This window comes from Muntiacus reevesi, chromosome 3 (genome assembly GCF_963930625.1).
Source record: "Muntiacus reevesi chromosome 3, mMunRee1.1, whole genome shotgun sequence".
Taxonomy (NCBI): domain Eukaryota; kingdom Metazoa; phylum Chordata; class Mammalia; order Artiodactyla; family Cervidae; genus Muntiacus; species Muntiacus reevesi.
The window spans coordinates 99,418,761-99,445,288 of NC_089251.1; the positions used below are offsets into that span (position 1 = coordinate 99,418,761).

Genomic DNA, 26,528 nt, shown 5'->3' on the forward strand with positions numbered 1-26,528 from the left:
AATAAGCCTGCATGCGGGAACTACAGAGCCTACAGGCCACAACTGGAGAGAAGCCTTCACTTCACAAGAAAGATCCCTTGTGCCACAACTAAGACCCAATACAGCCAAAAATAGATGTAAATATTTTAAAAATAAAATCCCTACACAAAATGCTGGATTAAAACATCATAGGTCTGCTTATAAAAATTTAAGAGCTACCTTCAGACATCAAAACCAAAAGAAGAAGAAAGACTTCTTACTAAAAGAAACCAAGGATCTTTGTGGAAAGGCTGGTTTCTGATTTGGTACAAGGAAAGAAAAAAAAGCAAGCCTGGAACCCCTTCCATGTCAGACTAAGGACGGAGTGGCCAGCAAGAAGCGTTCTCACTTTCCACATTTTATTCTAACAAAATGATGGGAGATAATATTCCTAATACAGATATCTAACAAAGAACTTATATCAAGAATACATATAAAGAACTTCCACAAATGAATCAGAATCTTTTTTAATGAACAAATGACTTAAATAGTTGTAATAGGGAGGAAACTTTGTGTTCTGTTATTAAGTCAATCACTAAAGGGATATTGCCTGTAAATTAAATTATATATACTGGTCCATCTCTGAGAGGGGCTTCCTAGGTGGCTCAGTGGTAAAGAATCCACATGCCAATGCAGGAGATGCAGGTTCGATCCCTGGGTCGGGGAGACCCCTTGGAGAACGATATGGCAACCTACTCCAGTATTCTTGTCTGGGAAATCCCATGGACAGAGAAGCCTGGCAGGGCTGCAGTCTGTGGGGTCAAAAATGAGTTGGACTCGACTTAGTGACTAAACAACAAGAATCTCTGAGAACCCTGCCTCCTGGGTAATGAGTTTTTAGTGAAAATACCTTTGTTTAGCTCACAGTAATCATCCTGACCATACCCACCTGTGAATGGCTGCAGGCAGGGAGAAATTAACAATCTGCACTGGAGTCTGGCCAGAATCAGGACTTTACCTCCTCGCCTATTAGTTTAAAAGAAGCCCGAATTCTAACTCAGGGAAGATGATTCTTTGGGACATTAGTCTACCATCTTCTTGGTCTGCTGGCTTTCTCAACAAGTCATTACTCCCTGTCCCAACAACTCGTCTCTCGATTTATTTGCCTGTCATTTTGGCAAGCCACAGTAGCTCGGACTTGGTAAGATAGTCACTTAAAAAAAAAGATATCCAAATGTTCAATTAGCATTTGAAAAAGTGATCAGTATCATTAGTTATCAGAAAAATGAAAATTAAAATCACCACAAAAGACCACTGCACATCAACCAGATTGTTAAAAAATTTAAAGGCTAAAATTAGAGTGTAGACAAACTGGAATGCTCATGCTTTAATGACAGAGGTGTTTTAAATTGGTAAAAGTTGTCTGGAAACCATTTGACATTATCTTCTAAAGCTAAACATATGTCTGCTCCGTGACTCAGGAATTTTCCTCCCAGGTATATGCGCAAGAGAAAAGCATAGGCCTAACAGGAATGTTCATAGCAGTTATATTTATAATAGCCCCAAACTAGAAACAACTCGAATGTCCGTCAACAGTAGAATGGATTGTAGTATAGTCATACAATGGAATACTATATCGTCAGTGGAAAAGAACAAATTACTGATGCATACAAGACAGTTGGGCTTCCCAGGTGGCACTGGTGGTGAAGAACCTGCCTGCCAATGCAGGAGACATAAGAGATGCAGGTTTGATCCCTGGGTTGGGAAGATCCCCTGGAAGAGGGCACGGCAACCCACTCCAGGATTCTTGCCTGGAGAGTCCCATGGCCAGAGTAGCCTGGCGGGCTACAGTCCATGGGGTCACTAAGAGTCTGACACGATTGAAGGGACTTGGCATGAATGCACAATGTAATAATTGATTAAGGCAAGGATCTTCAACGGAGTCCAAAAAACACTAGGTGAACTTTTGTTGGGAAGCAATACATTCAGATGACTTATTAAGTCGAAAAGGAGAGATGATTAATTATAATAAGGGAATCTGGACAGACACTGGAACAAAGTAATCAAACTTAGCATTAGGAACAACAGGACAAACTGGCATTTTGAGTTTCTTGATATGATTTGAGGATTACACAACAGTCAGGTAGATTTCTTGCTAAAAATGCTTAATCTGGTTCTAATCATGAGAAAATAATCAGAAAATACAGATTGTGGGACATTCCACAAAATGACTGGCCTGGACTCCCCAAAATGTTAATGTCATGAAAGACAAAAAGAGGTCGAAAGATCATTCTAGACTGAAGCAGCCTACAGAGGTAGGGCAAAGAAAATGCAATGTGTTATCATTGATTGAAAACGGATGGTGGAGCTATAAATGACATTTTGGGATAACTGTGGATGAAATAAAACTGACTATATATTAGATAGGGCTTCCCAGGTGGCTCAGTGGTAAAGAATCTGCTCCCAATGCAGGAGATGCAGGTTTAATCCCTGGGCCGGGAGATCCCCCAGAGAAGGAAATGGCAATCCACTCCAGTATTCTTGCCTGGGAAATCCCATGGGCAGAGGAGCCTGGCGGGCTACCGTCCGCGGGGTTGCAAAAAGTTAGACACGACTTAGCAACTTAGTAAATTTAATTTACAACTTAAATTCTTGTATTTAAGACCAAGGACAACGTCTCTTCCACTACCACTCTCAACTCTGGACAGACAATGCAAATTGCCAACCTCTGATTTCTACCCCTTCAATTTGCCTAAAAGGACCACTTATCCCTTTAAAATGTCATCCCCTTAGCATTATGAGACCATCTAGCTCAGTCAAGATGTCTTCTTTCCATCATGGCATACCCTGTTTCTTGTGCAAGGATTTAGCAGCGTACATATACATCAGGGTGTTGGAAATAATTTTCCTCTCTCCCTAGGGAAATTCACAGTGTCCTCTGTCAGGATATTTTTAAAAAATGCAAAACTCTTCTCTCACATTCTGAGTAAGCTATGTCCCATATCACCAATGACTTCTCAATTAAATCTCTTTTGTAACATAGTCTTAATTCCTTTGTAGCCCTCACAGCATTATAGTAATTGTTCAGTAAGGATGTTCTGAATGTATTGCATTTACATTGCTTTTATCCAGTATCAATTCTCTTTTGCTGGTTGAAGGCTGAATGCTCACTAAAGGCTTTTCCGTATTCCCTGATTTTCCCTCCAGAATGAGTTTTCTGATGTTGAGAAAGGGATGAACTCTGGCTGAAAGCCTTTCCACACTCCTTACACTTATAGGGTTTTTCTCCAGTGTGAGTTTTCTGATGCTTTGTAAGAGATGAGCTCTGGCTGAAGGCTTTTCCACAGTCCTTACACTTGTAAGGTTTCTCTCCAGTGTGTGTTCTCTGATGACGGATAAGGGCTGAACGGTCACTGAAGGCTTTGGCACAGTCATTGCACTTGTAGGGTTTCTCCCCAGTGTGAGTTCTCTGGTGCTGAGTCAGGGCTGAGCAGTAGCCAAAGGCCTTCCCACATTCGTTACACTCATAAGGCCTCTCCCCGGTATGAGTTCTCTGGTGCTGAATGAGGCCTGAGCGATCACTAAAAGCTTTTCCACACTCATTACACTTATAGGGTTTCTCTCCAGTGTGGATGACCTGATGCTGGGTAAGGAATGTGCTTTGGCTGAAGGCCTTCCCACATTCATTACACTCGTAAGGTTTCTCTCCAGTATGAATTCGCTGATGTTGAGTGAGGTATGAACTCTGATTGAAGGCCTTCCCGCATTCATTGCATTCATAAGGTTTCTCCCCAGTATGAATTATATGGTGCCTAATAAGGGCTGAGCGGTGGCTGAAGGCTTTCCCACATTCGTGACATCTGTAAGGTTTCTCTCCCGTGTGAATCCTCTGGTGCAGAGTCAGGTGTATGCTCTGACTGAAGGCTTTACCGCACTCATTACATTCATAGGGTTTTTCTCCTGTGTGAATTCGCTGATGCAAGACAAATGCTGAGTAATAACTAAAGGCCTTCTCACACTCATTACACTTCCAAGGTTTCTTTCCTGCACAGATTTTCTCATGTTTCATTAGATCTGAATTTTGCTTCAAGTTCTTTTTAAATGAATCACGGCTCTGTCGGCTCTCTCCTTGCTGTTGGACAAGTAATGACCTCCGATTAAAATTTCTTCCAAATTCATCACACTGGTAGCTTCTCTCCCCAGAAGGTTTTGTCTGAGGGCCAACCTCTTGTATTAAATGTTTCTCGTGGTTTTCCTGCTGATTCTTTAAAGAATCTTCACATTCACTGGAACTTTCCTTTGGAAATCTCTCTACTAACACCCCAGGGGTTGATTCTTCTTCAGAAATGTCCTGCTCTGGGGCTACCTCCTTGTTCTCTGGTTCTGTACCCCAGTCTGAAATAAACAAAACTACAATGTTATCATTTCTTACACTGGGAGAAAAATAATTGCTGTGAAAGGAAAATAATGAAAGAAACAAAAAATGCTTACAGGGAACAGAGGAGCTTGGAAGTTCCCACAAATAGCCTTGCAACCTTGAGTGAGCATGAGAAAAGAAAGATGACTGGGCGAAGGGGTGCAGAGGCATAAAGGGAGAGGTGAGCAGGTACTCAACAGTCCCGTGTCTAGCAGGGGAAGAAATGAGAAAGAGTAATAGAACAAGACCAAACAGAGGCGATGGGGGAAACAGCAGATAACAAACATGGTCTGGTGGAGACTGGGCTGGGATCAGAGAGGGATGGTCTGCCAGGGACTGCCCACTGTCACAGCCTTATCAGAGCATCATGTTCTGAGAATGTCCACTGTCAGCTGACCTTACCACCAATCTTTTCTTCTTCTAGTATGTCCCAATCACTGCTAGCAGACTGAACTTCTAAAACCATACCTCTTAACACAAAAACCTTTGTTGGTTCCGCTGTCTCAGAGTGTGACACAAAATCCTAGAAGCTAGCACTCAAGGTAGTCCAGATCTACAAATTAAATTAGTAACTGAAAGGCAACTTAGCAGCTCTGATCACTCCACACTGAAAACACTGGGAAGAGTAAGCCAGAACCAAGTTTTTTCAAAAAATGAGCAATGTATGGGGAGGAGAATTTCAAACTCCTCACAGACTCAGTTTGGTCCAGACTGGGCCTCAAATTCTAGACTTCTTAGTAAGAGTTTGGGGGAGGGGATGGGGAAAGCTGCACCGCTAGCAATGTTTAAATATTCCAGGCTTAAATGGTCATCAGTATCCATTCCAAACAAGACTTTACATGACATGAATCAATACAATACAATGTTCTCAATAACATATAATCAGGGAAGTGCTGGGATTATAAGGACAAGTTGGTAGAAACAGGTTAAAGGCGAACGGACTTTCGGCTAAGGGGAGTGGAAGAACTGAAGCCCCAAACATTCAAAGAGAACACATGGTTAGTGCAGGGTAGTCAGAGACTTGCCTGTCTGGTGTTAAGGGTTCAAGCTGAAGAGAGAAGGTACAATGACTAGGCAGGTAGATTAGCAAAGGTCTTGAGGGCAGAAGAGGAATACGGAACTGGAAGAGTTAAGTAGCTCACAGTGGGGAATCTGGCAGTAATATGCTGCCTAAGTAGACAAGGATAAGAAAATATAATTAAAAATTAAAGAAAGTATAATTAGCTGGTGGTCTATTACAGCACCCAGTTTGACAGAAGTGATAGGCTCAAATCTTTCAAAAAGTTAGCAGGACTTAATCCTTAGTTATCATTTGCTTAGCATAGAGCCAGGTACTGTTCTAAGCATTTCTCTTAGACTATTTCGTTTGATCCTGACAACCACCCCATGAGTTAAAGCTATTGTTATCTGCATTTTACATATTCCCCATTTTACTGTTGGGAAATTTGAGTCACAGAATGGATAATTTCCAGATGGCTTAGATGGCAAAGAATCTACCTGCCAATGCAGGAGACATGGGTTCAGTCCCTGGGTTGGAAAGATCCCCTGGAGAAGGAAATGGCAACCCACTCCAGTATTCTTGTCCAGAAATCCCCCATGGACAGAGAAGACTGGCAGGCTATAGTCCATGGGTGGCAAAAGAGCTCGATACAACTTATTGACTAAACAAACAAATCAATACTTCACTAGAGCTGATAAGTAGTTCAAATTGGCTTTGAACCCAGGAAAAGTGGTTTCAAAGTCTGCACTCTTAACCACCATGCTATGCTGCCCCCATTTAGATAGACAGTAAAGCATGGGAAGACTCAGAGACCAATTTATGGTCACTGGTCTGAGACAAAAAGTCACCTTATCCTAAAGAGATATTAATAAAATAGCATATATTAAAAAGCATGGTTTAGAGCCTTGCACTCAAATTATTAATAAATATTTAAGAGTTGATTTCACTTCACCTTATTTGGAGAAAAGAACTGATTTGAAAGGATGGAAAGTATTTGTTTTCCAAAAAATAAACCTATGACTTTACAACAGATCATCATCCACAGAGATACAACGAGGCCCAGGAGAATGGCACTTTAACCTTTCCTTGGGTCTAGCAAAATCAAGCATTTCTAAGATGCTGTTCCCATCTGGGTTTTCTGTTCATGGTTTCCAACAGTCACTCACCTGGATTAGCTGCTTTTGAGACTTTTCTTTCCAGCGTCTCCCCACTCTCCAACTGAGAAATTACATCAGGCTTGGAAATTGGAAGCCCTGTTTACAGGGAAAGAAAAAGGAGTCTCAGTGTATATGTTCAGTGTGAGTGACTTGCTTGTCAGAGAGAACAGGATAAGACAGGATTTCTCTGAAGAAGTTAGGAAGATTGATATGTGGTCTACTTGAGTTCAGAACCAGTGAATCACTTGTTTTCACCTCTCCCTATTAAAAAAATAAGCACCCATTTCCTTTTTTTACCCTTTAGCCACAGATTTATTATTTGAATATTTGCAACTATTATTCTATACAAATTTCTTATAAAACTCTACATTCCATATTTCTAGGTCACTTCACTCTCCATTTTATGTACCATTTTCATGAAGAAATACTTCCCAAATCACAATCTGCTTGACAGTGTTTGCTGTTGTTTAATTGCCAAGTGTCCAACTCTTTGCGACCCCATAGACTGCAGCCCACTAGGCTCCTGTGTCAATAGGATTTCCCAGGCAAGAATACTGGAGTGGGTTGTCATTTCTTCTCCACACCCATTTCTTAAGAGGTGTTTCTCCTAGAACTTTGTCTCAGCATCCTCAGTCAGGAAATAGGGAAGAAGGATGGTTACTGCCTTGGCAAATATAGTTTTTAAAAGGTGTTCATTTCTGATTCTAAAAGTATTAAGCCTGTGTTTAGAAACAAAGAGCAGAAGACACCTGCCTTATACCGGGATTAGGAATCATTGCATCTAAGAACCTCAGAGCTCCTAGGAACTGAGGAAGCCAGGATACCACATTGGTAATTTCGCAGGGTGGGGGTGGGGGTGGGAGTGCTGCTTACCGAGCAAGACCAGATTCCTAGGCTTCTCAGGCTCGCCTCCCTGCAGAGGGTTCAGCTGTTCCCACTGGGTGACAGCCTCGGCCATGTCCCTGATCATCGATCCCTGAAAACCAACCATATCAGTGCTCACCAAGGGACCTCCTACCAGAAGCCTCTGGGCAGGACTCAAGAAGATGGCATAGGAGAAGGAAGACAGGGAGAATAGGAAGGTTAGGCAAAATGACCTCTACCATTCCAACACTGATGTATTTACAACCACAGACTCGCTCCTGACCGCCATGCACCAGAATCAAATATAACCTGCAGCTGGGAAGGAACATCTTCAGGGTAAAATCCAAGGATACCAAGTTCCTGGTTTACGTATCGACAAGTTAAATGATAGAACTATAGAAATCCTTACTATTTAGACATGGGAGAGTAGAGGAAATATAATTATAAATTAAGTACTTTCTTTATGGTAGGGTTTAAAAATACAAGAGATTCAACAAATAGGAATTACTTTTCCCTCTAGTTTTCCTTTGACAATATAATCAGTCCAATATATTTACAAAAAAATTAGGATGTTTGCTACACATGTTGCAGTATATAGATTTACTTATAAAACAGCATTTTAAGCCCCAATTATTATGAGTTCCCAAAGTGTTTTTGCCATTTCTCCCCAATCAGTCTGACTACTCTGCCACCCACCGCCACCATCTACTCTCTATCCCATCTCACTCCACTCCTCTTGTATTCTCTGTGCTCCAGGCAGCTGGTGGCTGCCTGAAACGTGGGCCACAACTACTTCTGCCCCTTTATACACGTTGCTTCCTGTTCCTGAAAGTTCCCCCTTTGCCCCATCCTTTCAGCTGTTTTTTAAAAAATTGTATTCATTTAAAAAATTTTTTTGCTATGCCATGTGGCATAGGGATCTTAGTTTCCATACCAGGGATCGAACCAGTGCCCCTTGCATTGGAAGCATGGAGTCTTAACCACTGGATCACCAGGGAAGTCCCCCTTTCAGCGATTTTGATCCTGCTCACACTTTGGCTTTCAGCTCTGGGAATTCTTCCCTGACTCTCTAGGTTGTAGCACCATGGGTTTTCCCTTTTCCTGGGTTATGCACATAGTGAGAAGACTTTGTGATGAACGTCTGTCCGTCCCCATTAGACACTAATCTCCACAGCAGCGGAGACTAGGTTTAATTGCCTCAATGAAGCAGCCCTAGTCTCTGGCACAGAGCAGGAACACTGTAAATATTTGTAACGAGTTCAAAGGAGGAAGCTTTGAACAAGAATGAATAGAAACAAGTTTAAATGGGGTGTTCTATGAAAGTGTGCCATGGGGACAGAGGTGGGAGGGGAACGGAAGTTTATCAAGTGTTGAAAACACTGCAGAAGTGTTTACTTTACCTTCCCTTGACCTAGATGACAGGCAAAAAGTTTAGATTGTTCAGTCAAATGTAGGGAGAGTAAGCAGGGTGGTTAATGTTCCTTTGAATTTATAGCTGAATCTGTTCATGAATGATAAAACAAAAGTCTCATAATTTTTCTAATTCTATTAAAACTTTTCTCTATACAACTTCAAGTTAAAGGAGACACATTGAAACAGACCAGTCCCTGGGATGCTAGCAAATTAACCAGTTATGGCTTTCTTTGAAACACCACTTTTGCCACAGCCCCTTGAATATAAATGTATTGAACTGGCTAAAAAGTTTGTTCAGTGGGTATATATTAAAAAAATTAAGATGTTTGCTACACATATAGATTTATTTATAAAACAGCATTTTAAGCCCCAATTATGACTACATACACACATATGTATGCTCCAAAACCAACTGGTTAAGTAATTCACATAATGAAATAAAGTTAAAATAACTACCTACTTGAATATTCTCTGCTCAAAATAAGTTAACTATTTTTCTAATACTTGAACAATGAAATCACTTCCCTTTTTGAGTTAGGGTTCCTTAAAGTCATATGCCTCAGGAGTGCTCAGCACAGGCAATATACTTCGTACAGTGTCTTTTCTTTACAAGCAAGGCAGCAGGGACAGACTACCTAGCACTTCCTTTCGGGCTTCAGTTCTGAGAAAACCTCAGCAATCAGACTCATTCACGGAGGGGGCTGCTGCTCAGGGTGCCTGTGCGGGGCCTGAAGGGCAAGTAAACCAATCATGCACCGTCCAGTAGACAGTAGAGCTCCCCTCTTGCCTCTGAAAGCTGTTGTTGTTCAGTCTCTCAGTTGTGTCCGACTCTTTGCAACCCCATGGACTGCAGCACACCAGGCTTCCCTGTGCTTCACAGTCTTCTGGAGTTTGCTCAAACTCACGTCCATTGAGTTGGTGATGCCACCCAACCATCTCATCCTCTGTCACCTACTTCTCCTCCTCATTCAGGTCAGAAGCAGTACTGGTGTTTCCTCCCAGAGTTCTGCATAAACTATCAGCACCCAGATGCTGTGAGGCAGGTCTGAGGATGACGGGCAGTCCCAGTGCGTTTACCACAAGGTCTGCTGTTCTCCCAGGGTCCTGGACCAGATCCTTCAGGGCACCTAGACTCATCTCCTCTCCTTAATCAGTCATGGCGTGTTTTGTCTTGCTGGGACTCTAAAAACTTTCATGGGGTCTTATCTGTCTTTGCAATAAGATCCTGTGTGGGACTTCCCTGGTGGTTACGAAGGGTGGTTAACCCTTCCCAGTGGTTAAGAATCTGCCTGCCGGTGCAGGGGACACAGATTCGATACCTGATTCTGGAAGATTCCACACACCAAGGAGCAACTAAGCCTGTGCACCACCACTACCTAGCCCCTGGGCCATAACTACTGAAGACCATACACCTAGAGCCCGTGCTCTGCAACAAGAGCAGCCACCACTATGAGAATCCCATGCGCCACAACAAAGAGTGGCCTCCACTGTGGCAACTAGAGGAGGCCCGAGCACAACGACAAAGACCCAGCACAGCCAAGCATAAATTTCAAAAAATAAATAAAAAGTTAAAAAAAGATCCTGTGTAGACTTTCCTGCGGTCTGGCTACAACAGGCATACGCTTCTCTCACCACACTCCATCCAGCTCACTCCACAGTGACACACATTTCCTCTGAAAGTCTCTGACTCTCTCATCACTTGGAGACTTTCTTGCAAAGCTGTTCTCTCTCTTGGAATATTCCTATATTCTATTTTCCATCTATGTACTCTCTAGTCTTTCAAAATACAGCTTTTATGCCAACACTTCCCCCCCAAATACTCTAGAGGATGGAAAACCTCTTCAAGGCCTATGATGACTTGTCTGTACTAGTAATTTCTTCCTATTCTTTTTTGATTTTGAAAAGTTTCTTTAATTAAAAATCTTACTGTCTTACAGTCAAGAATTAAACCCTTATATACAACTAATGAAAGGAAATGATGTTCTTTGGTGGCCACCACTCTTACAAGCCAACTGTATAGTCTGTGGTCAGAAGTGAATTTTTTTTGTAATTGATGAATTTATTTTTAACTGTTTTGTTGTATTAGTAATTTCAGTACTTAAAATTTTTCTGCATTTAGAAAAATATATTTCTTCTTGCTGTTTAATTATGTTTTATTTTTTTGGTTGTGCTAGGTATTTGTTGCTGCACGCAGGCTTTCTCTAATCGTGTTAGGTGAGGGGTACTCTCTAGCTGCAGCGAGAGGGCGTCTCACTGTGGTCATTTCTCCTGTTGCAGAGTGCAGGCTCCAGGGTGTGCAGGCTTCAGTAGTTGTGGCCTGGGGGCTCAATAGTTGCAGTGCAAGGGCTTAGTTGCCCCAAGGCACGTGGGATCATCCCTGACCACAGATTCAACTAGTGTCTCTTGTACTGCAAGGTGGATTCTTACCCACTGGACCACCATGAAGCCCCCTGTTTAACGAGCTTCCTTATCTATACCTTGCTTCCTCAGTAAACTTCACGAGGCAGAGGCAAATGGCTTTTATTCCTTTGCATCTCACCAGCAGGCCAATTACAGCACAGAAGAGCTTGTGCACATCTAGTACTAAGCAGACGGAGAAGTCATGCCAAGAGACAAAATTCTGCATAAGACAGGAGCAATGACTATCAGGTTCATCACTCATCAGTTTATCAGGATAAAGACAGTGGGCTAGGAATCAGGGCTGAGCAAATCCATAACAATGCTGGAAACCATATTCTTGTACCGAGAACAGAAAAAAAAAAAAAAATTTAAACCCACCTGGGATGCAGGGGTCAACAGCACAGTGGTCAGGCCATTTTCTTTGGGGTTTCCAGCCTGAGGAAGGTCTGAGTCCTCAGAAAGTGACCCTATAAATAGACACAGGAACCAGTGTGACTACTCTTGTTTGCAGCAAACTCCCAGAAACTGCCAGACACAACGACTTGTTACCTAGGAAGAGTCAACACAGGGAACCAAGGGACAATTCCACAACATCTCTGAAGCAAGACAGCCATCACTATGGCTGCCTCAGGGACCTCCTACGCTACTCTGCCCTTAAATTCCAGCAGAACACTGCTGGAAGATCCTGGACACTTAAAGACATGTTTATTTATATCTCTTATCTGCTGAGTGACAGTCAAAATAAACACGAAGTCCCGCTTATGTCAATCCCTGCCTCTTAATGAGTCATTCCTGTTCTAGTCCAGGTTCACAGGGTGAAAGACTACTTAAATTCTTTTTGAATACTGGCCTTCTCAGAAAAGCAATGGGCCGTGGGGGTGGGGGGGTGGGGATCCAGGGCACTAAACAAATCCTGTGACTTCTCAAATCCTCACTTTCCCCATCTGCCAAATGGGTCTATTTGGATATTCTCCTTCCTCTACAACAGCCTTATGGGGCTCCTGTGAGGACAAATGTCATTATCAAAAAGCCAAATGTTCAGATCTGTCGATTTCGTGGGCAAAGATGGCATACATCAACTTAGAGACGGCAGGGCACCCGAAAGACCAGCAGGGCAATACAGGTCGGGGGCTCCCCTTAAACCCCAACGTGAGATCAACTAGTAGGAGACGTTAGGTGTGTTCTTCCTGAGCCTGCCCCAGCCAGAGGGCAGCCTTTCTCCTTTTTTCTCTCCAGCAGGCGGCATCCCTCTGAAATGCTCACCTCTGCGCTCCGGCTCCATGCTGACTCCCTCCGCGCTACCGCTGGTGACGACTGCGGGAAAAGGGAGATGCGAAAGCGCGAGGGGCCGGGGGTCCACCGCGCCGGCCCACCTAGAGGCCCGGGAACGCTCGCGCGACCCTCGCTGGGCAGCTCGGCGCCCTCCACCCGGGGGCCCTCCCCGGCCCTCCTTCGGGGCACTCAGACTCAAGAGAACACGCACTCAATCCTCCTGGACCCTAGGCTCGACCTCATGAACAACACTGAGTAGGCTTGGCGGGCGACAAAGGCATCTAGGATCCTGCGGGGCTGAGTCGCGCCGGCCCGAACTCGCCGCTGAACTACGATTCCCAGAACCCTCCGCAGGGCGCGGCGCGCATCACCGGATGCTGCTTCCCAGAGGACCCCGCGGGCGGCTGGCCGGGCTACTTTTTACGCTGGGGGCTGTGCTGGGTCTCTAGAGGTGCTCAGTCCTTCGGTGAGCTCCTTCCTGGACGTTACAGGTGCCGCCGCTTCCTCAGTGTCTACTCTGGGCTCCGACTCCGGAGGACGTGCTCTGCCGAGCCAAAACCAGCCTCGAGAGGGACATTCACCCTCCGCAACTGTAACTGGCAGAGGGCGGCGCCACCCACCCACCAGGATTTCTCTCTGGCTACTGTGCTCCCTCGGAGGGTAGGCGTCGGCATCCCCACGGCTGTTCACTCCGCTCCGTCGCTTCCCGTCTACAGCGCCTCCACACCGTTGCGGCTCGGGGTGGGGGTGGGGTGGAGACAGAGATTACCCTAAGTAATCAGACAGCACCTTGGAATAAGGAAAAGTAGAATCTCAAAAATTATATCTTGGTCTCACAAAACAGCAGAGTGGAGTTTAAATCCCTTGGTATAAAAACCCTTTGGTCCCCAGTGAGTCCCCATTGTCTTAAGGGTGGATTGACCTTGAGTTCTCCTAAATTTTTAGATTTCCTAAATTTAAATTTGAGGATCACTGTTGCCTTCTAGTCTGTCTTTGTGTTTAGCACAACATCCTTCCAGGAAAGCATCCCTGTCTTCCTTAAGAAGCTCCAGTGCCATCAAAGGCCAGCAACTTTGGCGTGAAAGTTGATATTAACAGAGGTAAACAGGGAACCAGTGAATCACCATGGAAGAGGGAAAAACTGGAAAGGATCACCTCAGCTCACATGGGCCACTTCAACTACTTTCTGCCTTTTTACCATAGAAGTCCCGCCTCAGTAGCAGAGACCACTTAGGAATTTAACGTCCACAGCAGTTTTTCTCTTCGACTTCTTGAGGAATCACGATTCTGGCTTTATCAGCATGTTACCTAGTGACTGGCACCTGGTAACCTTGCTCCCCAGCTCCTCCTCACCTTTGGTTATTCATGTGAGTTGTTGGGGTTAATGTATTCTTAGTGGCACAGGCCTGGGGATGGGTGAGGGGGTGAGTGCTGCAGAGCTCAGAAGCTGGCCAACCTGGCCATCCTGGCATCCCAGATAAATTTCTGGGATTAGTAGTCCCACCACTTATCTGCCCCAGGCTTTGCTGCACAGGTTTGCTCTTATCATATTCAATTCATCTCAATTCATCTCAGAGTTCATCTCATCTCAGAGTTGATCCTTTTTCTTTGAAGAGTTGATTCCTGGAGTGCTTCTGGTAATCTGTATGGTAAGTTTTTAGTTCTCTCTTAAAACTTAGGGCTTATTTAAACACCAGAGAAATTATTTCCTTTCTTCAAAACCACTTTTAAAATCTTAGGCTAAAACCCTACAAACACTACCAAGTCTTTTGCCTTATATCCTAAGAATGCCTATTTCTGATTCCAAGATTTGATCTTATTAGTGGCCATCTGGTGACGCTAAAACCTCAAAATGTAAAGCCTCCACTACTCCATGTCCTACTGGAAGGTATCAGTTAAGAGTTAAATGGCCCTTTCCTCAGAATTGTTGACAGGAGATGGAAAGGTATTTCACCTTTTAAAAATGCTCTGCACATCTCCAAGTTTTAAAAGGTAACAAAAGGAGAACTGCTGAATTTATGTTCCCACTCTGTTTCAATTATCACTTTACCCAAATGTCTATTAGAATTCTGAATTCATTCTTGTCTAATCTTGCTGACAATGGCAGAGCATCTTAGGGAAATACTGGACCTTCAACTTATTTTTAAGGCAATAAGATTCAGAAGGTAATAAAGATAAGGCAAAAAATAAGGCAATAAAGATTCAGAACTCTCAGAGTCAGTCATCAGTGAAAAGTTTGGCAGTAGTTCCTTTTATTTTCTACTTGACATTATTAAATAATAGCACATATTATCCACTCCAACAGATTCTGCACTCTGGTTTTAACTCAAGTTGCTTTGAAAGTCGACATGTGAAAAGTCTTCTCTGCTGTTCATCTGCTTTAAGACAGGTAGACCAGTAGGGTTGAGTAGATTAGGGAAGGGTCTGTTTGGCAATCCAGTTTCTTGAACTAGATTTCAACTCCCAGGGAGAAATGGATCTTGGTCCATTAGGGTTCATGCTGGGTAGCTACATTCCAGACAGTCTTTCAGAATCAGGTCTTCTGGGCTTCACCTTAAGTAAACAGAAAGGGAATGCAGATGCCTGGAATCAAAGTTGCCTGGTGCCTCACCTTCAAGAAAATAAAAATATAGGGCAGGGCCCAGGAAATAGAGCTTCCTGGTGGCTCAGTGGTAAAGACTCCCCCTGCAGTGCAGGAGACATGGGTTCAAGATCTGGGTTGGAAAGATCCTCTGTAGAAGGAAATGGCAACCCAGTCCAGTATTTTTGCCTGGGACATCCCATGGACAGAGGAGCCTGGTGGGCTACAGTCCATGGGGTCAAAAGAGTCAGACATGACTCAATGACTAAACAACAGGGAACAGAAGGATCTGGGGAGTCAGGGCTTCAAGTTGAGTAATGCAGGGTCATGTCAGGGCAGACTTTAAATATTTAGAGACACCTTCATTAAACAGGGAGCTATTTTAGGTCTTGAATAAGGCAATGGTGGGCAGGAAGGGGGTCACTTGGAAAGGCTGACCTAACAGTGATATGGAAAAATGTAACTTGTGACAGGGGCTGTTGATATTAACCAATTACTGAGGTGCCTGTTGACCTTCTAGGCTTTTGGTGCTAGGTTCTGATTTATAAGTGATGACCCTTAAAAATATCCCAAAATATCTCCCATGATGGCATTGGAGGCAACATATTCTAAATGATGAGGGTGAGGAAGAAAGACTGACTCATCTGATTTTATGTGAGAAATGAATCTTTGTTTATTTGGGGTTTGCCTGTTACTGGGCCATAGCTTGATATCCCCCTTCTCAATAAAGAGGAGGAGAGAATTCAGATCAGGGAGTGACTACTACAGTAACAGAAGCCCAAGATGACAAAAGTACAGGTGAGACTGAAATTCAGAGAAAGGCTGTGAATCTAAGAGGTGTTTTAAATAGAACTTGGTAAGTCAAAACGTTATTAATTCAGATAAATATTTATTGAGCACCTATTATTTGCAAGGCACTGTGTGAGATACAAAGACATGTAAGTCAGGCCTCTGCGTACAATCTAGTTGAGCAGATAGTACACATACATAAATTATAAAGCAAGCCTTATAGCCTTATGGTAAAGAGATTTTGAAGGGAGCCCTGTATTCAAGACCTGACTTTCCTTGTACTAGCCATTACGTTGGACAAGTTATTTAATCTCTTTAAACTTCAGTTTGCTCATCTGTAAATTGTGGGGAGTAACAGTACCTACTTCAGAGGGTTGTTGAAAGGACCAAATGATTTACTCCTTGCAAAACTCTCAGCTGAGTGCTTACTCCATAATAAGCGCTCAATAAGTGCTAGCTACTAGTAGTAGTAATAAGAGATCTAGATGCTGGCACACAACAGGACAAGGTCAGTGCCCAAAATCCTCCGAGAGAGAGAGGGACTAACGGCTATAAAAAAAGAACTTCTGAAAAAAAAAAAAAAAGAACTTCTGGAAACAACAGTGCTGCTCTGACATAAGTGTGCCTTTCCTGTCCAGCTGTGGCCTCCAGTTATATAAAGTGCACTGATGCCTGGGGCTTAGGACAAGAGGTTTGTCTCCTAACCTTTGTCCCTAGTGTCTGACAAATGTCTTCAGGATGCTGACTCTTTAAAGTCACGTTCTAATTCCTGGCATCCCACATCAACTCTGTAACACAGTGGGTGGACAGTGTTCCTTCAAACACTGTAGGTGCAGAGAGGCAGAAAAAGGAGAGGGGTAGCCAGCATAGGTGTGATGACCAGGTGATGCATTTAAGAGGGGGAAGACCTGTCTTGAGTTTTCGTGGAGGTCCTTGGACTAAAGCTTTCGCCCCACTCAGTCTATTCCCTGTTTGGCATAACGCCGTTGATGCTGAATAACTGATGATTTAGAACTGAAGACTTTGCCACACACACTGCATTCAAACGGCTTCTCTCCTGTGTGAACTCTCTGGTGTCGCGTGAGCCGGCACCTCTGGCTGAAGGCTTTCCCACATTCGCTGCATTCGTATGGCTTGTCTCCAGTGTGAATCTTCTGGTGCTGAGTCAGGGAGGAGCGGTCAAAGAAAGCCTTCCCACACTCACTGCACTGGTAGCGAGGCTCTCCAGCATGGGCTTTCTGATGTCTGTTCAGTGACGAGACCCCATAGAAGGCTTTCCCACACTCATTACATTCATACGGCTTCCGGCCCGTGTGGATTAGCTGGTGTCGTGTAAGAATACTTTTCTGGCTAAAAGCTTTCCCGCACTGGTTACATTCATAAGGACTTTCTCCAGTATGGATCCTCTGGTGGCGGGTAAGTGATGAGCGGTCAAAGAAGGCTTTTCCACACTCGCTGCATTTGAAGGGTTTCTCTCCAGTATGAATTCGTTGATGTACAGTCAGGGACGAACGGTCAAAAAAAGCTTTCCCACAGGCGTTGCACTCGTAGGGGCTCTCTCCTGTGTGCGACATCAGGTGTCTACTGAGACTGCTCCTGTGGCTGAAGGCCTTCCCACAGTCGGGACAGTCATAGGGCTTCTCACCAGTGTGAGTCCTCTGATGGCGGATGAGGGAGGAGTGGTCAAAAAAGGTCTTACCACAGTTGCTGCATTCCTGGTCTCTCTCTTTAATGAGAATTTTCTTGGGAGGGATTGTCCTGTGCCGCAAGCTTTCCTCCAGAGAAGGGGGTTTCTTGCAGGCCTCAACTGTAGGGCTTTCCCTCTCTGTTCCCAACCTGCCATCCAGTGCATAAACTTCAGATTTAGGAGATGGGGGACCTTTTCTTCCAAGCTTTTCCTTCAATGATCCTTCTGATTTTTCTTCTTCTGAAGCACCTTGAATCTCAGGCTTAGTCTCCCAATCTGGAATGGATAGAAAATACAGATGAATGTTTCTTTCCTGGGTTAGGAAATGTTAGCACAGAAAGGAGGGATGCTGTAATAAATCTGAAAAGTAATGACAGTCACTTTGCTTGCTCCCACAAATAGTATTGCACTCTAGGGAGAAACCAAGACCTGGGACTGAAACAGGGAATAGAACTGGTAGTGAAAAATCTCAAAAAAGAGGAGAATTTCCACTGGGAGCATAGCCAGATTAATTAGGAGTGTCAGGTAAGTGGAGGGGATGGTAAGGAATAGGAAAATCAAAGTTTGAATGGACAACATGACAAATCTGAGAAAGTAAACATTTGATGGATGAAGGTGAACAATAAGGTGTAGAGGGGGGAATAAAGAAAACTGGGTGACAGAGAATAAACAATATAGTAGAAGACTTGAATTTGAGGAAAAATATGATACCCAATACTCCCTCCCACATGCACCTAAATAACAACCACAAAGCAAAACAAAACTCTCCTGCCAGTTCATACTCAATTACCTAAAGAGACATTCTCTGCACCTTCTTTCCCCTCAAATCCATGAAACTCCACTAGCCAAGGCTCATCCCCTCTCTTCAACTGAAAAATCACATCAGGTCCAGGTATTGGAAGTCCTGTTCGTAGAGAAAGAAACAAGCCAGGTGGTCATATGTGATGAAAATACACAGCGATTCCAAAGCAAATTCCAGCCTCTTAAGTATTTCAGAGAGAAAATGCAAAAGGCAGGAAGTGCACACCAGGTATGCAGAAGTGCAGGAACCTCTGAATGGAGGTCAAGACTGAGGTTCTAAAAGGGAACAAGTAGCATTAGTCAGAGTGGATAGATTCTATTTGAATTAATGTATTTATTCTTCCCCGTGAAGTGAATGGGATGCTCCTAGCTCTAGCACTGGTAGGATGGCAGGAAGAGTCCTTAACGCAGGGAAGATGAGAATGAAAAAAAATTACCTTGAATAAGAATGTGTAATGTAGGTACCCATTTTTGCTTATTGTTTATGTTTTAGTACAGTTATTTTTGGACACAACTGAGCAACTAACATACACATATTAAGTATGATTTTACTTAAACAAGTGGATTGTGTTCATTGTAGAAAAACTAGAGGCATAGACGATAAGAAAAATCACCCTCTGTATTGTATTCATTTCTTTCTTTCCATTCACTTTAATACAGAAAGATACCTATAGATAAACTTTGTTAAAAACTGGATAATGACCATTATATCTCAATTTTGGGGGGGAAAAAAACTTGGAGAGCATTATTTGGAAAATAAGGCTACCCCATCTAAAATCATTTCTGTTTGATTTATTTTGATGTCTACAAGTTGATAATTTCTAAATCCATCATGACTCACTGTATGTAATACACTCCAGACCCTTTAATATGTAAAAGATCATTTTAGGCAGAAGGCTGTCAATTAGAAACAAAAACCAAAAGTTAAAATTGGAGGGCTTCCCTGGTGGCTCAGATGGTTTAAAAAAATTGGATAATGAAATAATGCTGAATTGTAAACTTGATTTTTTTCACATAATAATAAATTTAAACTATTGTTTTAATTAGCACAGCTCTGCCTCACCATTTAAAAAAATTTTTATTTATCTGTGGCTGTGCTGGGTCTGCATTGCTGTGCGGGCTTTTCTCTAGTTGTGGTGAGCCCTCTGTGGTGCAGGGCTAGGCTGCTCAGTGAGGGGGCCTGAGGTTGTCCAGTCTGCTTACAGCTCAAGGAGTAAGCCTGTCCCAGGCTGGGGTTCAGGATTAAGAAAATCACTGTCACTGGAACTGCTAAGTCATATCCCTCTGCTCTTCCATCTTGTCTCTCAGGGGTTCCAACTCAGGTGGGAGAAGAAGAGGTGTCAATATATTAGCCTCTCAACTCCACATCAGTTCAGTACAGGGTCTACTCCTGGTGGGAAGCTCCTTACCCAGTGAGACAATGCTCTTGTAGTTCTCCAGCATCACCTCCTTGTAGAGGTCCCTCTGAGTAGGGACCAGATGCCTCCACTCTTCATCTGTGAAAACTACGGCCACATCCTCGAACGTCACTGGGTCCTGGAAACACAATCATGTTCTCCCTTATTCATAATCCTTCTCTTACATGGACCAGACAAAACTGTCATATATGACAACAGCTTGGAAGATGCCGGGGGAGTGGAAAGAAAAGTGGAAATGGGAGTGGAAAGACAACAGTTTCGAAGTATTTGGGGAAAGTGCCATAAAGCCATGAGGCATGACTTTTTGGTCACAACCCCACACTACCTTTCTAGCTGAGCCTTGGAGTGTCAGGGGCTCTTTTATCAGACTTACAGAAAACTTGGAAGAATAGAACAAGGACCCTTCATCCAGCATCCCCAAATGTTAACATTTTCCACACTGGTCTTATCTTTGTCTCAGAATATACACATTTGCCTATCTTTTCTCCAAACTTCTTTAAAGTAACTTGTAAACATGATGTCTTTTTACTTATTAATGTTTCAGTGTATATTTTGTAAAAACAAGGATTTTCTCTTGTATAATGACAGTATAATTGTAAAAATCAGGAAAGGAGTGATATTATCTAATCTATAAACTTAGTCCAATTTCACCAATTGTCTTGATGTGAGTGTGTGTACTCAGTCACGTCCAACTCTTTGTAACCCATGGAATGTAGCCTGCCAGGTTCCTCTGTCCATGGAATTTTCCAGGCAAGAATACTGGAGTGGGTGGTCATTTCCTCCTCCCGGGAATCATCCCGACCCAAGGATCAAACCCAAATCTCCAGCATCTCCAGCATTGGCAGGCGGATTCTTTACCACTGAGCCATCTGGGAAGCCCTTATGTCTGTGTTTGCGTGGACAAATCCTTCAAATAGTGGTGTTGATTAGATCATCTCTAGGCTTTCTCTCAATTCACTCTGATGTTCTTTGATTCTGTAAGTTCCATCTTTATCCCCAAGTCTAAAACCCAGATGAGTCTCCAGAGTGTCTGCAGAGGTTCTAAGCCAGAGCTCAGAATTAAAAAAAGCTCTGCCCTGGGGCAGAAATGAGGTAAGCTGTGTGTCTCTACCCTCACAAAAACTCTCTCTCCAGGACTCTTTCAACCTCAGTGGGGTGCTTTATAGTATGTGTCACATTCTCTGCCTAACCCAACACTCCCTGGAATATGGGGACCTACTTTCAGTCCATTTGTGGATGTACTAAAGGGAAATCAGAACTTGAAACTGCCTGCTGCTCCCTAGACCCTCTTATGAGACCCCTACCATCAGTTTTAAGGCAAAATCAAAGTGAAGGCAATGGAGGCTGTGTTCCTGGTGACAGGCTAGCGGGCACATATTCAAGGCAAGAAGGGGGTCACTGAAAGATATCAACACAAGTCATTCCTTATGGAGTCCTTTTTCCACCTGGGTGGCTTTGAGCAGAGAAGCCCCAAGACAGAAAGAAAAGTGGTTACATTCTGGAGCCTAATAATTTCAGAAACACAAGAGTCTACCTCACCTGGCATCTGGTCAGAGACACAGCAGCCATTCCCTCCAGCGTGCTCTCCTTGCGGAGAAGAGCCGAGTCCTAATGAGGTAGAGAGGCGGGATGAGAAACAGGCTGTGAGAAAGACCAGTCTCATTTAGTAGTTTTGTGACCCATGAAGCAAGAAATCTCCACACACCAGTGAGTTACGTACCCACCCTCATCCTCAATACCCTACACAAAGGGAAAGCAAAGAAAAGCAAGGCCAAGAGCAAGCCCACCCCATCCCAGAATTGGAGTGCAAGTCTGTGCAGAATACAGTGTGGTGCTTGTTTTTATCATGATCTTAGAGGTAAAGTTCTATTCCTGGCAGTTGAGAATATATTAAGGCTCCTATTGCCTTTATAAATTCACATTAAACATTGTTCATTATGGGGCTTCCCAGGTGGCGCTAGTGGTAAAGAACCCACCTGTTACTGCAGAAGATGTAAGAGATGTGGGTTCGACCCCTGGGTAGGGAAGATGCCCTGAAGGAGCAGGAAATGCCACCCCACTGCAGTATTTTTTCCTGGAGAATCCCATGGACGGAGGAGCCTGGGGGCTATAGTCCATGAGGTTGCAAAGAGTCAGACATGACTGAGGATCTGAGATCAGATCAGATTGTTCATCATGATTACCAGACAAAAAGTATACGAAGTTTTGTGAATGGCTATATGGACAAGTCCTGTTAAGGAAACACCTACAGCCTCTTCAAAGGAAAAATACCCCATTCACAGCAACACCCGGTGCTAACAGAGCAACCCTGGGGCAGTCACAGCTTGTTCCACATGACCCTGAGGCTCAAGCCTGGGGCCATGCTGATTAAGCCACAGGTGGGCGGTACAGAGGCTGACCCATGGGCTGATATGTGGTCTGGTTTCAAAAGATGAGGTCCATCCTCAGGATCGTGAACTAAGAAATGCCAGGACCACAAGTTAGATGGGTAAATGAATAACAAGGATCAATGAATACACTGCTTTGACTGCAGGACAGTACTCAGACACACCTTTCCCTCTTCCTTCTCAGGACCACACAATCCCCACGCCCACTCATGAATCCCCCAAATGCTTGATTTGACTATGTCTTAATTAGACTCTTTATGTGAGAAACTGAGATATACTCAGTTAAGTAAAGTTTAATGACAAAGATTCACACAAAACCTAAGAGGCTTTCCCAAAATAAAAGGAACCTAGTTCCACCAGTGGGCAATGAACTGAAAGTATATCATGAGGGACAGAAGTAGCCATGAGGGTCAGAGGAGCCAAAGGTACCAGGAGGCAAAATCCATGAGTATGGGGGGGGGGGGGCATGGGGGTAGAGAACAGGTTGTAATAGACTAACACAGGCAGGTATGTTGGTGGTGAAGTGTTGAAAGCAAAGCCCCAAGAATCCCTGGCCCCTGAAACCCTACTTCACCCCAGCATCAGCCCAGATCGCAGTTCTGATGTAGACTAGCTGTATTTATTCTTAGATTTCCATAAGGCTCTGACCCTACCAGAAGGGCTTCCCTGGTGGCTCAGCTGGTAAAGAATCCATCTGCAATGTGGGAGACCTGGGTTCGATCCCTGGGTTGGGAAGATCCCCTGAAGAAGGGAAAGCCTACCCACTCCAGTATTCTGGCCTGGAGAATTTGTAATTTGTATCAGGGGCCTTAAAACATATACTTTTGACCCAGCAACTTCCTCTTATGAAGTTTTTCCTAAGGAAAAACATACACAAAGCTTTTTATTAACTATCATTAACGCTAACCTTTACTGAGTGCCATGTGAGGCAACGTCCTAAGCATTATATGTCATCTCATTTAACCTACAGAAGAGCAAAAACAAATTTTACTGATTTTTGGCTGCACTGGGTCTTGGTTGCAGTGCATGAGCTTTCTCTAGCTGTGGCAAGTGGGGGCTACTCTTGTGGAGTATGGGCTCTAGAGCTTGGGCTCAGTAGTTGTGCACAGGCTTAGTTGCCCCGTGGCATGTGAAATCTTCCTGAAGCAGGGACTGAACTGGTGTCCCCTGCATTGCAAGGTGGAGTCTTAACCAGTGGACCACCAGGGAAGTCCCAGAAGAGCAAAAACTTGAAATATCTTGTTTCTAAAATACAGGATTTGATGCCATTGTGTGTATGGCCCAGTCCATACACACAATGGAATACCACTGATATGATCATATTAATATGGTAATGTTATCATATTAAAATATTATTTTATGATATATTAGTAATAACTAGCATTTACTGAACTTTTGCTACTTACCAGGCACTATGCTAAGTACTCTTTACAAGAACAGTTAAATTCCATGTTCATAAATCAGTAAGGTGGGTACTGTTTTACAGATGAGGAAATTTAGGCTTTGTAAGAGGCTGAGGCAGAATTTGAACCCAGGAACAGCCAGTACTTTTTAACCTCTGTTATAATGATTTATTTTCATGAAAAGATAGCCATGTAAAAAACAGACTGGTAAACTAGAAAATCCCTAAACACATCCACGTAGGTAGGAAACCTTGATATGTGACTGCAGAGGCAACAGAAATCTGAAGTGGGGAAAAGATCACTAGGGTAAACTACAAACAACTTGCATGTTCATTGATAGGATAAATTGCAATTTTATATGTGTGTGTGTTTGAGTATTACTCATTGATTAAGATGCATGGCAAACAAGATGAAAAAAGTAGAAGCAATGACAGATTTTCTTTTCTTGGGCTCCAAAATCACTCGGGGTGGTGATGGCAGCCATGAAATTAAAAGATGCTTGCCCCTTGCAAGAAAAGCACAAACCTAGACAACATATTTAAAAAGGAAAGATATCACTTTGCCGACAAAGGTCTGTCTAGTCAAAGCTATGTTTTTTCCAGTAGTCATGTATGGCTGTGACAGTTGGGCCATAAAGAAGTCTGAAGAAGCGCTGAAGAATTGATGCTTTCAAACTGTGGTGCTGGAGAAGACTCTTGAGAGTCCTTTGGACTGCAAGGAGATCCAACCAGTCAATCCTAAAGGAAATCAGTCCTGAATATTCATTGGAAGGACTGATGCTGAAGCTGAAGCTCCAGTACCTTAGCCACCTGATTCGAAAAACTGACTCACTGGAAAAAAAAAAAAACCCTGATGCTGAGAAAGATTGAGGGCAGGAGGAGAAGGGGGGTGACAGAAGGTGAGATGGTTAGATGATATCACTGACTCAGTGGACATGAGTTTGAGTGAACTTTGGGAGACAGTGAAGTACAGGAAAGCCTGGTGTGCTGGGGGTCCATGGGGTCACAAGAGAGTCGGACACACCCCGCACACACCTGAAACTGTATGCTTGAAAAATGCCAAGGTATTTATGAGCTCTGATTCCAACAGTCCTCTTCTCCTTATTTCTCTGAAGCTTTTTGACTGTTTTGGCAAGTTTCTCATGCTGCCCAGCGCTCAGACTGTGTACAGTGTTCTTGCTGTCTTGCAGAAAGTCCATCCACACCTGATGCTCCATTTTCCACCTCTACAGAAATGCTTCTTGAATCTAGTCCCACTCCCTCTTCCAAACTCATCCTGCATTTCCAAATGACTAAGTGTTTTGAGTTAGGCATTCTGTCAGCATCTTAAAACCATCTATTCCTATGCAGTTCCCCACATCAATTCCTTTCCCTGCCCTTACAGTTCTCCTTGTTGTTTAGTCAATAAGCTGTGTCTGATTCTTGGTGACCCCATGGACTATAGTCTGCCAGGCTCCTCTGTCCATGGGATTCTGCAGGCAAGAATACTGGAATGGGTTGCCAATTCTTCCTCCAGGGGATCTTCCCAACCGAGGGATTGAACCTGTGTCTTCTGTGTTGGCAGGCAGATTCATTACTGCTGAGCCACAAGGAAGCCCTTACACTTACAGCAGATGTTTATTATTTTCCCAGCTGCCCCAAATTCAAACTCTTTCCTGGCTCTCTTACCTCCCAAGTCTAGTTAGTCACCAGGTCCTTCGGACTCTTCTTTTGCAATGTCATTTATATCTTTCCCTACCGCTGACACCATCATAATTCAGGCTCATGACAGCTTGATTCAGGAATATGACCACTATCAAGCATTCCTGACTGGCTCCCTATACGAGTCCCTTCCCCTCTCTAGTTCTGAATGTGACCTCTAGAATAAAAGCACCCAAATTAGCTTTATTCCTGTCAACCCCTGATCCGCCCCATACAATCTATCCTTCTGACCGTGTCTTGTCCTGATCCTCTATGCCCTGACCACAGTGTGCTTTTCCCCATCCTGTCTCCCACTATTCCTCGACGCTTCACTCTTATAAAAAGCATTTCCTTCTCAAATCTGCCTATCACTTCGCTACTTCTTTCGTATTTTTCCCCCCCACATCAAGTCCTACCTCCCCCACGAAGGCCCCCTGATCACTCGTACGGAGGTCTAGGGAGGGGAGCTAAACGAGACAATCTGAGGCGCTTTTTGGAAAAGAGAGGAACTGGAGTGGGCGGAACCCTAGATTTAGTGTCAATTCCACCCACGTTTATTAAGCAATTGTTATGAGAAGAAGGTACCGAAGGGGCGGAGGAAGCCTCCAAACTTCCAACCGCAGAGCTGGGATCTGACATATAGAGGGGGCACGCCGAAAGGCCACTGCTAACAGTGCCCACACGGAACACACACACTGGGATGCGGGTACAACTTTCCTAGTCCGCACCTGTCCGAGCAGGGACGTCGCCGCACGCACAACACACACATACACACACATTCTGCTGGCTGGCTCCGCCCGCTTCACCCCTTCTACTCCTACTGCACCTCCCCCAGGTTCTCAGTATCCCACTCTCTCTGCCGCTGCGCTCTCTCCGCGGCTCAATAGTACACACCCGCAGCTCTCACCTCCTGCACAGACTGCTCGGGACCCAGGAAGACGGCGCCTCTTCGGGTCGGGAGAGCAGTGCGCCTGCGCAGAGTGCTGACGCCCACGCTCCCAACCATAGCCTGGCCTTGGCCGACTCCATTTCCCAGAAGTCTCAGCGGTGGGAGCGCTTTAATATGACCTCTAAATATCTGCGCAAGCGCACTCGTGTGAGACGAGTTGGCGGAGCTGGACCGAATCCTACGTGCTAAGGCGGCAGCTTGATCGTGAAAAAGCAACCGGTCGTGGATGCTTGTGAGGCTTGTGTTCCCCCTGGAAGTACTGCTTATGTGTGATGTCTCGTCCCTCCGGTCCTCCGATGGGAGGACCGTCCTAAGGAAATATGTCTCTCTCAGCCTTGGGACTCACCCCTCCT

At 44.1% G+C, this 26,528-nt stretch overlaps 1 protein-coding gene across 3 annotated transcripts; it reads right to left on the bottom strand.

Moving 5' to 3' along the window:
* Positions 1-2,470: 2,470 nt before the first annotated feature.
* On the bottom strand, positions 2,471-26,186 carry LOC136164605 (zinc finger protein 2). Of its 3 annotated transcripts, none has more exons than XM_065929811.1 (5): positions 12,473-13,066; positions 11,588-11,676; positions 7,406-7,508; positions 6,542-6,628; positions 2,471-4,353 (listed from the first exon to the last, which is right to left on the bottom strand). In XM_065929811.1, the coding sequence occupies exons 1-5, from the start codon at positions 12,489-12,491 to the stop codon at positions 3,083-3,085; spliced, it is 1,569 nt and encodes a 522-aa protein (XP_065785883.1). In that variant the 5' UTR covers positions 12,492-13,066; the 3' UTR covers positions 2,471-3,082. The 3 variants fall into 3 exon arrangements, with proteins under 3 accessions (XP_065785883.1, XP_065785884.1, XP_065785885.1); XM_065929812.1 differs by lacking the exons at positions 2,471-4,353; positions 6,542-6,628; positions 7,406-7,508; positions 11,588-11,676; positions 12,473-13,066 and adding exons at positions 14,727-17,814; positions 18,329-18,442; positions 19,749-19,875; positions 21,297-21,365; positions 26,134-26,186; XM_065929813.1 differs by lacking the exons at positions 2,471-4,353; positions 6,542-6,628; positions 7,406-7,508; positions 11,588-11,676; positions 12,473-13,066 and adding exons at positions 14,727-17,814; positions 18,329-18,442; positions 19,749-19,875; positions 26,134-26,184.
* Positions 26,187-26,528: the final 342 nt, after the last annotated feature.